The sequence below is a fragment of the Watersipora subatra genome, chromosome 3, assembly GCF_963576615.1.
Source record: "Watersipora subatra chromosome 3, tzWatSuba1.1, whole genome shotgun sequence".
NCBI lineage: Eukaryota > Metazoa > Bryozoa > Gymnolaemata > Cheilostomatida > Watersiporidae > Watersipora > Watersipora subatra.
In genome coordinates, this window is record NC_088710.1 from 13,762,173 (window position 1) to 13,774,249 (window position 12,077).

Genomic DNA, 12,077 nt, shown 5'->3' on the forward strand with positions numbered 1-12,077 from the left:
CTCAATATACTTTGATACAGATCTCTGAATAACTCCTTTGTGGTCAATTTGCATACGATAATATTATCTTTTTTTCAAACAAAAAATTATTTCAAAGTTTAATTTCATCTTCTTCAATGTTTTGGTATTTAAAAATCCTGACACAGCGGTTATGTTATGGCTCACAGCTTCTCTTACATTAGCATGCAAAAACATCACTTCCTGACACAGAAGGCAGTATTTTTTAAAATCCCTATACGAGTATATCTAAGAATACCATCAGCTGATTCATATTTTTACAGTTTTCAAGCTTAAAAAAGAAGGAGAGTTTGAAGATTTTAGAATATGTTAGAAAATCCTCAAGCATGATGGACACCGTGAGAGACTGAAGTAACTCGATGGGGAGGCAAATAACAAAATACACCAATGTTATTGCTTACAAGAAAACAAAAACTTTGCACTGACCCATAACTATGTTAGCTTGCGGCAAGAGAGAGCACCATCGCAGTACAATCAGTCATCAAATGCATAAAAATGTTGGACTAAAGAAATGATAAGGCAAGTACGTAGGTTAACAAAATGTTGTTAGACAGTTGAAAGAGAATAATATGAAAGATTACCCTAATATAATATATAGATATAAAGACATGTAGAGACATAATACAAATGATGTAAGAAATAGTAACAATGATAATATGTAAAATCCATGGCCAAAGGATCTCGTTCATGCGTCTTCGAGTCTGCGATTGCAAAATGGGAACTAGTTTGTGTAAGCCTTCAATTATTTCTCTAGGTATCCGTTGGATGATTGGTTGAAAGCTGCAGCTCAATAAAGTGCAACTTGCCCTTACTGAACTCTACTCTGTAGCGAGCCAGGTCACTCCTAGTTACCATGCCAACAACCTACATGCAACAACATTGTACAAAAAAATTATTTCAAAGTTGCAATTTTTTGGCAATTCTAGAATTAGATAAGGACTTGGGATGATCTTGTTAAAATAACCAATGACAAATTGGCACAAAGAAAGATTGAATTTCAAAAACGACAGAAATGACAAAATTGGATGCAGCTTTATTACACTTGACAAGTTGTCAAAATCAGTGTAATAAACACATTCATGTTACTCGATTCATACAGCAAACAAGAACAGACAACTGCTGTAATTGCAGTAAAACAGTCCAAACTCTCCTAGGCCAACAAAATTAATTCATACAGCGAGCTTTTTGGAAAGCTCAGTACTTTGCTGTTCTATGTAGAAAAGACAATGAGAAACTTACAAACTTCTCATATATACGCATGAACGTGTACACGAACATACACTGATGGGAACTTCTATATAGTCAGAAAAACAATAACTTTCAAGTTATTTTTTGAGTTATTTTTCAAGTTGTTTCAAGTCTTCCTTGTATAAATGGTTGTGTTTGCGTTCATGAGACCACATGGCGATATCGTTACATTTTTTGTTGGCGCCAACGTAAAACTTTTTTTCTTCATGAAAATGATTATGGACCGCCCAATAAAAGTATGTATATATATATATAGAAATATGTAACTTTGTGTTATAGAGCTATACTGCATGATATGATCACATACATATGTACACTTAATACAGACTTTTGAAAGCCTCAAATAAAATGTTAGTGAACAGAAACAAATGCTAAATCTGAAACAGAATGAAAGCAAAGTAAATATATATATAAAATAAATTTTTTTATCCTGAACAGATGTACAAGTACTTATCATCTATAAACATGCGGTGTGTCGAGGATCCACTGTCTATGATAAAGCAATAGAAATGAAAGGTACATTGTATTCTTAGTAAATCATAGACACTGATAATAAAATGTCCAACTATCCAGAGACACCCTCACGTTTATGACAGAGCCTACCTTACGATCGCTGTCCACAACCACAACATGTCGCAGTCCAAGACCTCTGAACATCTTAAATATCCTTGGAAGTGATGCTTTCTACAAAAAGACCCATGCACATGCTACAACAGTTGCCAAGGCCATAACTTATAGGTCAGACTGATGAAAGAATTGATGTGCAGTCCTTTTGCCGATGCCGTTCTTTCGCATTGAGAAAGAACGGCAGCTTTTCTTTGAGCTTTTATATATACTCCATGTTAAAATAAATAGATTACCAAAAAAACTCCAAAAATTTAAGATAGCCTCTTGACATGAATGTTTTACAAAAAATTGTCCTAAATCACTAAATTTCATCACATTTCACAAATTATCATGAAATTATTCAATGAAAAAGAAGGCAAATTGTCCATTGAAATACTAGAACCAAGCTTTGAAGTTGAAGATTTTACTAAAGCCTGAATAGTTCCGACAGCTCACCAAGCTACTGCTTCTGACAGGTAGAATATAGAATAGCAATAATAAGTCAGGTGATTTAAACCACAATAGGTATTCATAAAAATTTTTGCTTGAAAAGCTTTTTATTCTGTTCTCTGACTATTATCAGGAAGAAGTTCATGAAATAACTGGACCATCATGTTAGTAACTTCATGACGCCCTAAAATATTTGCAAAATTCGTAAGTGCAACAGCAAGGTCATAATTAAGTTTGCAAGTTTCCCTCAGTTTCAGTCAGATACACTTACGTCACAATTAAAAAAAATTCTACAAGAATTGCAAAACGTCTTTGACTAAAATCAAAACAACAGTTTTGTGGTGTGTTAATATAGCGACAATTGCAGAGCATATTGAACACTCTGGACCATATTGCTGACAGCCTCTACCACCTATACATATCTTATCTTATTTACCGTTATATATCAACAGAGCCATTCTACGAACCTAGCAACTAAGGCAACACAATATGGCTCAGGAACATCATATAAAGCATGACTTACATCTGACACTGTATAGCTTCCTTTGTTCATATATGGACCTAAATCGACTGTTTTCTGCAAATCTTCCTCTGCTATGTCTATTTTCTGTAAGGCAACAACAATACAATAGAACAGTGACTGATACAAGAGAAAGCAAATCCTACGAATATAGACACGCGAGTGACATAAGGAGATGATACAGGGTGGTCACACCTCTATAGGAATGTATCTCGGGTAGCTCTCTCTAAAATCTCTGAGGGAGAGCTGCGGTGCTCGTTGCTCATTCGAAGAGAAAGATTTTGATTTGAGCAGAACAAGCAGCTGTGAGCGAAGTATCATCCCTCTGAACCTTCCAAATGTTGGAGAGTCATCCTAAAGGAGCAGAAAAAAGTTTACAAGACGCAGCACGCTAACCAAACTAGATTGTATTAAACAATATCAGTTTTACATTATTTCTAAAACATAATGACATTGTTTATGCGATTGATGCAGCTGAAAACATTATTTTCTATTTAATAAAACGATTCGCTATATTCAGAGTCTTGAACAGTGTTTAAACTTTAAACAGTGTGCAACTTGAAAATATCACAGTCAACAATAAAGTTGTTAAAAATTTTTGCGGCATTTTGGTTAAATTTATGTTGCAAAACTATATATTTATACAAAAATATATTCAATAATACCTGACACTCAAAACAATGATCACTGGGGTGTACTGCTTGATGAGTCCCCTGCTAATTCTGACAATGACTTCTATTAGATAGCACAGCTGCCATACAACAAGACGAAACCTCTGAAATAATTAATTCTCATCTCTTTCTAACACAAAGATGACTACGTACGAGATCAGGAATGTAGTTGTCAACAATAGGGAAACCATCATGCGGGTATTTAGATAAAACTTGCTGAATCTTCTCCACTTTTTCCACTTCCAGTAGAGTCACTACTGGATGGCTCATTACGCGTCTGCAACACGGATGTAGAAAAGCTGATTTAATGCGCAGCGTTAGCAAACAGGAAGAGCTGTATATATTTTAAGTATACTATAGGCTTACCTTGCAGGCACATCGTAGGTAGATGGGGGCGCTTCCCAGTTGAGGAAAGGAACTCCAGCTAACTGTACGTGAATATCATATATACCCTGGAATATTAGATTCATAGAGCTATTCGATTTACACATTTTATATAATTAATAAATCTACTATATCATTGTGCGTGTCTGTCTGTTAGTCTGTGGAAAGGCCAGCCTCTTAAACACCAATCTGATTAGAAACTCAAAAATGCACAGACATCAAAGACAATTGCTCTCAACGAATGTGTTCCTGGATTGTTGTCATAAAAGCAGTGTAACAATTTGTGTTGAATATTTATACATGTGCTGCGGGCTATCTGATGGAAAATGAATGAAATGCTGAGCAACGCCGAGATTAGTGAAATAAAAATAAACAAAGGCATCTGATAGTTATGTAAAGCTAGTGACAGCTGACAACTAGTGACAACTAGTGACAACTAGTGACAGCTGTCACTAGGTGTCGGCTGTCACTAGTTGACACTTAGTGACAGCTGCCAACTAGGGACAACTACACAACTCATTAAATAGGTCACTGACCCACTTTGAGCCCATGAGTACAAGCTATCTAATAAGTACTACACACCTCATTAAATAGGTCACCGACCCACTTTGAGCACATGAGCACAAGCATGATTGGAAGACCAAAAGTCACACTTCCTGTTGCCTCCATGAGTATGACAGTTAGACTGATGGTCATTCTGACGACTCCACCTGCAACAAGTCGCTGTGTTTACATGGACAACAATCATGTATAAAAAAGAGAATTTTTGTTTATATGATGCAATCCTCATGGAGATACTGATTGTTAGTTCGAAAATAGTGAGTCAAGTTATTATTATTATTTATACAGATAATCCAAATAGCCCCTTACGCATGCACATCATGCGCCTTACGTACAAGCGTTATGTCAACAGTGTTATTCAGATATTGGAGAATTTAAATTGTATAATTAATAATATTAAGAAAATAATATAAATATGTTTATTTGAATACAAAATGACTATATTCTACTTAAAATTCATATTAAAAAAACTGTAAAAGATATATAGCCTATACCTATCAACAGTTGCTGATTATGCCAAATATTTATGGGGTTTCTATTATTGAATATTAATGATATTCAAAGGAATTCATAGTCAAAATGTTGGGCTATACAATTACTTTTATGAAAATCTCCACTAAATCATTTAGGCTATTGAAAGTTTGCAAATGTATTTTTATCTACTTTACTAACTATATGTGAAAAATCCACATGGTCAAGACATACTGAGCCCGTCAACTTTGCTTTATAACATAAAGAACAGCATTGCACCCAAGAGCGATTTGGAGTTATCTTAACTTTAAAGGTCTTACTTTACTGTTCAGCATCAACGAACCTATAGAGCCATAAATATCTCATTCTTCAACAAGTCTCACACTCAATAAAATTTTAGTTTGAGTTTTTAGTGCCCAGATTCATTAAAGGTGACAGTGACGGTAGCAAAGTCTGCATGTCTAGCAGAGAAGGTTGGTAAATGGAACAACTATATTCCAACATAGAATAATCCACTCATGATATCTTTTCTATAATAAGGGCTGTGTTTGTCCATCCGTCTGTCTTTTCAAAGCCATGATAAGAGCATTAGCAAAAAAGTGCCTCGCACGAGACTCAAACTCAGAGATTCCATTTTTCAGCCAAGCATGCTATCACCTGCACCACTTGAGCACTTTCCCTATTTGAGGAATAATTGTACACATAGTTATTACACCTGACGACCTCTCATAGTGCACGGGACTCCTAGCATAAGAGTATACAGTAGACACTCATATAAAGTAGACACTCATATAATGTAAAAAATCCCATATAACGTAGAGTATCAAGTCGGTGCAAATTCTCAAATTTGCTTTAGATTTTTAGAATTCGAAGTTAGATTTAGATTCTCGTACAGCCCTAAAAATTGATCTCTTGCCGTACTTGAGAGAGAAATCGGCGTATGTCAGGCTCTCAGTCATATATACTAGTACCTTGACAATCTAGTTCGCCGTTAGATATCATCAGGCGTGTCGACAAAGCACAGAAAATAAGTACCTGCGCAATAATTCTAAAATACTTCAAGGCGATCTATTGGTGCAGTCGTTGGAGTGTCGATATACCAAAGTGGATGTCACGAGTTTTAGTTTGGTCGAAAGCGATCTTATATCCTAGCCTTGAACCCTGGCGATGAACAGACGGACAGCCAGAAACACCGCTCCTAATACATATAGTAAAATTATATTTTTGTTTTACTTTTCTTTAGACATACAAAATGTTGTGCAATATTTTTCCTTTGCAGAATAGACAATGCTGCCTAGTAAAATGAAAAGAACTGATGTAAATTGACATTGAAGGTGAGCTCTCCCCTTAACTCGTGAAATTGCCGTAATTATGAACTGTAAACCGAGTGAAATTTACAAAAAGTAAAAAAACGTCGATAATATTACTGTTGCTGTTCAGTCTTTAAGTTAAAAATGTCAAGTCTAGTTTTTTTTCGTTTGTGAAAGCCAAAGGAGTGAGCTTGGGAAGATCTAAAATGAATTAGGCAATTTAAAAGTACTTCGCTGTTCGTATAATGCAATTATAATCATCAACCATGCTTGTGAACGAGCAGTAGTACAGTGCAACGACCATATTGTCACCACAGCTATGGAACTAACTAGCTAGTGAGTTAACCTAGACTCTGTACCACAAGCAATAAACTCTGCAATTCAAATTACCTCTTCATTCTCTATGGCTGTGGCCAAATCTACTATAAAGCAGCCTAATAATAGCCCCAAAAAACATACTTTCTGACCATTACAATTGCGGGTGCTTTATCACCAAGCCTCATTTTTAGGCACTCACCGCTACAGAACTTTAGTCTATTACCAGTAGCCACTTATCAATACAAAACATTATATTGATAATGCAATTTTTGAAAGTTCTAAAATTTGATTGGTTTTACTCGACTTGTTTATTTTCCTATGACTAGTTAAACTAGGAAAGCTAGAATAAAAGGATTTTAAAACTTTTTTCTACAAATGCTTCTATGAGTGAGCAGCATAAATAAAGCATAATTCACCGCATTTGAAATTTAAAAGCACAATCACACAAAGGGCAGCCCAAGGGAGGCCAATCCAAATATATAAAAGGTATTAATACACAACATATTTAGACGATTCTTGTGTCACACAACTTTAACGGCGCAAATGCAATCCTTGGAAAATTCATTACCAAAGGAAGCCAATGTCATGCTAACAGTCATGTAGAAAGCTTGCCTGAGATGCATGAGAAATGTTTTTGAAATAGCGCCCTAACTTCCATGTGTTAAAACTCATTCAGGTCTACCAACCTAACTGAGCAGCAGCTCCGATGAGGGCGTACTTTCCTGGATATATTGGCATCCAGGTAGCGTAGTCATTGAGAGCGTTAGATAATCCAATGCCAACGAGTCTGCCCCAGGCAGCACCGGTTAGTAGCAGGGGAATGAACAGACCGCTAGGCACTTGCAGGCCGTAAGTCCAGGTGGCAAGCAGAAAATACTGGATAGCGAACAGGGCAAGAGTGAATGCTTGGTAGGTGCCTGTAAATAAGACGCTAGCTAAAGGCTGGTTCACACTATGTCGCCGTACGTCAGCGTTGATGCTACAATACTTCAGTGATCGTCGATGATAACAATGTTCACATTATTACAAACTCATCCGCGTTCGCATCAGCGAATACTCCGTGACGTAGCGTTCTCATTTTTCTTTTTAAATTTTTTTGCAAGGAAACCTCTTTGTTTTCGCCCGCTTGAATGAAATACTACCCGCAGTAACTATCATAAATGGAAATAAATCACGCTATCCGCGAATTACTATTGCCAAAATAGCTCACATTGTACAGGTTTTCACTGATGCTCGACAAAATATCGGAAAAGTTTGACAGCTTAAAACTTTCCCAATGCATCCGCATTGCTTCGTCGATGCTAGCAGCCCCCGATTTACGATGTCAGCGATGAATACTGAAAGGAAAACGCTGACATACGGTGATATAGTGTGAACCAGCCTTAAGGCGTTCAGAGGTCAAACAGGTCAAATTATATGCGCGTATACACAGTATATATGCAAGTTGAATATAATAGCGGATGACCTGCTACTATATTCAACGTGTTTAAACTTTACATCCCAGTCAAACCTTTAAAATGATGTGAGATCAAATAATAAACTTGATATGCAAACTTGCCAGTGAATGTGTTACTCATTGAGAAGAACTGAGCGGTTAGACATTGTCAGTGTTATAAACCAACGCTTCAGAATGTGTTTATAAGTAAGAAAGAATATCACGCTCTGATTGGCTATTATAACATCGCAGTCATCAATAAATTGAACAGTGGCAATTCGAAGTTGACTCAATGCTTTGACAAATCTATTAAAACTCTCGAAACAGTTGACCAATGAAGTTGTGTTTTACAAGAGCTAGCGATGAGTAGGGTTCACTCACCTGTGATATCATGGAATAAACTCCTCACACTATCCTCGGGCGTCTGAAGAAAGAGCGAGGCTGCCACATTATACTCTCCATCTTTGCAAAACATCTAGAAAATATTACTCAAAGCTTTCAAACACCGAACAGAACATAACAAAAGCTTCTCCTACATTCAACATTCTCTTAACTCTTTCACTATGGAAAGTCTTTACACAGCTAGCATTGGTACCTATACAAAAACATTGATCACAGATCACACAGTTAACAGATTTACCCAAACTTTTGCCACAATATCTTTAGGATACTGGGTTAGTTATTCTTTTCACTTACAATTCCAACATACAATCGCTAGTTCCAATTTTTTTAAATTTTCGGTTTAGGATGAATGAAAAAAAATATAAACAGCGACATAAACGTATTTCAAATTGGAAGATTCTTCAACATTGGACCTCAGATATTTCTGATAATTACGTATATCTTTTTATATTAAATTATGAGGTGTGAATTTTGGGCAAAATGCAAAAACGATAGCAATTTTATTTTGCAGCTGGCTTCACTAAACTAAAAAAATATTAAACATGGTTTTTTGTTTATCAAATGCATTGATTCTTGTGCAAAATTTTGTGTCGAGTTCACAAAACTTTAAACTAAGTTCTATGACAAAAGGTCTAGCCTTTACAGCAAAGTTACTGATTCTATGGCAGCAAAAGATTTTCGGCGTAAATTAACAACCGTCAGAATGAGCAAAAAATTTCATATTGCCTTCAGCATATTCACAGCTCCAAATTTATAAAGTAAAATGGTAAAGCATACCCAGAATTTACTGCAAATAAAACGAGATGTTAGTATTTACAGTTGAAAGCAGAATAATGTTTAAAATGCCTAGAAAATCATACACCATAAACTTGATATATGCGGGGCAGCTGTTAGAGTTGTCCTCTCCAATAAGTGACCATAATGATAAGTTTAATTGTAACGGAGGTAAACTGCTGACAGTCTATCAGCAAATGTATATGAATTTAATGCGCAGCTTTTATATATGACTAACTATGCCTAGTATGAGAAGTAATAAGAGTTGCCTACCACTTGTTGGCAGGCAACTCTCCAGCAAGTGGCAGGCCATTGCCAAGTGGCCTGGCACATTACCAATGGAAAATTCCAGTACGCTTGCTAATAAGCGCTAATGACAGTACGCAACGAAGTTGAGTCAGTGTTGTCCAGCTCCAGCTATTCTAATAATAGCTATAGCTGGACATACCAAAAACAGAAAACAGACATACTTTGAGAAATATATATATATATACATGTATATAGTTAAGTGACAATGTCTAGCTGAGATCTAACCTGGACAGGGTGGTTTGTGGGGTCCTTGCCCAGCGATTCGCAGTCATGGCTAAGATATATGAGGAGGTAGGCTGATGCAGCAGTCACTATGGCAACAACCAATGCTTCCATTATTTTGTTGCGTTTTCGGTATATGTGTCTGCAAAGAATCAGCTCTTGGTTATTGGAGGTTGTAAAATATACCAGACAAGCTGCGAACATAATGTGTAACGACTATTCTAGCACAGACTCAATGTTCGAGTGTTACTACAGTAAGCAATTAAGCAAAGCTCAACACAGAAGTTGTATAAAAATAATATTTTCCCAAAAGCAAACAAGGTTATGAACCATGTTAAATTTTTTCATATTAGTCAAGGTTTTGTTTTTGCATGCAAATGTCGTAAATTCTGCAAAAAAATGTCCTAGAAATAAGAAAACAGCTCAATTTATCAATTGCTTGCTGTATGAACATATATGAACTACAGTGAAGTCAGCAGCTAAGATGTGTAAAAGTCAACATTCCTATAGCCAAAAGCGCAGAGGAAAACCAAGGAAGGCAAATCCATAACGGGTCATAGCATAAATCCAACAAAGAAGCTCTCGAATAAAGCTGCTAAACTTTTTGTGTCACATCCCTTTATATAAGGCAAGTTTTTGTTAATTATTTATGATCGAGTCTTTCTGTATATAACGCGTGAACATTCAGAACACCATGAACTTTTTTTAACAATGTTTCCCTGAAAAATCAAAATTGTGCTAATCCCAAAGTTGGCGCATTTCTTTTGTAAATTAAATTTATCGCTATGGCGAAATTAAAACATCGTATAGTTAGTTACTTCTCATCTAGTCCTAATTTTTATCACCTTGAAGGTTTTCTAATGCAAACAGATTATCAAAGAGGTGAAACAACATTTAGTTATGAAGTGAAAGAGCAACAAAATTACCTGATTCTGTGAATAGAAAGCTTATAATTGATGTGGTTAAAAAGGCCTCCGGTCAAACCGCCGAAACATCCCATCAGAAGAAAGATCGGTATCTCAAGGCCATTATAGTTAAGTGAATGATCCTGCAAATAGCCAATTGACACAATACAATCAAAGTTGAGGAGGAATACTCTATAAAAACCAATACTTGCAACTCTCTTAGCGCAAATCCTTTTTTAGCAAAAAGATCCAAAAAGCATTCTGTTGTTGAAGATGAACATGTGACACATTGAAAAAATAATCTGTGGTCCTGACAATAGACGCAGACTTTGGTTAGCCTGTGGTTCTGGAAAGCGCGAGCTTTAAGTTTGAAAATCTACACACAGTTGTAAAGAATTTAATAGTTATATAATGCAATTGTTATATAACTGCGCTTGCAGGATGAAGAAAAAGATTGTTACTGGCCACCACAATGTTAACCATGACAGTCAAGATCAAAGGCATAAATCGTCGGATAGTACAAGGCCAAGCAGAAAAATCATCAGAGGAGCTCTGGTCGTCTTGTATCTGCCAACAATTGCATCAAGGGTGACTATACAATCTTGAATTTATAAGTGACAACAACTTAGATGAACAATAGTGCAGTCAACAGCTAACATGTGTCGTAGTCAACATTTCAACAGCCAAAAATACAGAGGGCAGGCCAAGGGAGGCCAATCTATAATTGCAGCGGATGATAAGGAAAAAACGCCATTTGATTTGGCAACTGCGATAAAAAGCAAAATCAAGCCTGAGATACTTTTTGCTCCTTTCTATATATACATAGAGTGGTGCAGAAAGTATTGCGTTCAAACCATCCTAATAACAGATAGCCAAAAAGGTCATGTGATAGAGACAATACCTATATATGGGCATAAAAGGGTACAAGTAGTTTAGCAAGAATGATCAATAGAAGTATAGAAGGTTGTGGGTGATTAATCTGCCATTACCACAATGAGGTCTTGTGTTCCCTAAATGAATGTATGGCATGGGTCTTACATAAAAAAGTGGAGGCTTCAATGCCGGTATTACCGATAGCTCCACAGACAAGAAATCTATGTTGGTATTCTTCAACATACCAAACACAAAAGCAAATCGCATGCATTCGAAATGCGACAGATCAAGCGAAGCTCAAATTTCATTAGTCTACAATACATTGAAGTCATCTTCTCATGAGTAAAAGAGTGGGCAACTGCTTTATAATTTGGTATAATTTTAACTCTTGACGCTTAATTAAGTCTTTTACTGTGACATAATTAAATATTTGATAAAACCTAATATTTCACAATGGCGCATGTAAGGTGTCACAGCTTTTGAACCACAAACCTAATATTTCACAATGGCGCATGTAAGGTGTCACAGCTTTTGAACCACAAACCTAATATTTCACAATGGCGCATGTAAGGTGTCACAGCTTTTGAACCACAAAGTCTA

At 36.1% G+C, this 12,077-nt stretch overlaps 1 protein-coding gene across 2 annotated transcripts in view; it reads right to left on the reverse strand.

Annotated features, from left to right (window-relative positions):
* Positions 1 to 390: 390 nt before the first annotated feature.
* Positions 391 to 12,077, reverse strand: part of LOC137391815 (H(+)/Cl(-) exchange transporter 7-like) — a 35,620-nt gene continuing 23,933 nt past the window's right edge. The window contains exons 11-22 of one of the 2 annotated variants that reach the window (XM_068078350.1): positions 11,594 to 11,614; positions 10,626 to 10,747; positions 9,703 to 9,841; positions 8,374 to 8,467; positions 7,244 to 7,474; positions 4,480 to 4,607; positions 3,880 to 3,965; positions 3,667 to 3,790; positions 3,038 to 3,196; positions 2,846 to 2,929; positions 1,870 to 1,950; positions 391 to 882 (exon numbers count right to left, since the gene is read on the reverse strand). In XM_068078350.1, coding sequence (XP_067934451.1) covers positions 769 to 882; positions 1,870 to 1,950; positions 2,846 to 2,929; positions 3,038 to 3,196; positions 3,667 to 3,790; positions 3,880 to 3,965; positions 4,480 to 4,607; positions 7,244 to 7,474; positions 8,374 to 8,467; positions 9,703 to 9,841; positions 10,626 to 10,747; positions 11,594 to 11,614 — 1,383 coding nt within the window. In that variant the 3' untranslated portion in view covers positions 391 to 768. The remainder of the gene's footprint in view (positions 883 to 1,869; positions 1,951 to 2,845; positions 2,930 to 3,037; positions 3,197 to 3,666; positions 3,791 to 3,879; positions 3,966 to 4,479; positions 4,608 to 7,243; positions 7,475 to 8,373; positions 8,468 to 9,702; positions 9,842 to 10,625; positions 10,748 to 11,593; positions 11,615 to 12,077) is intronic. The other variant, XM_068078351.1, reaches the window with a different exon arrangement.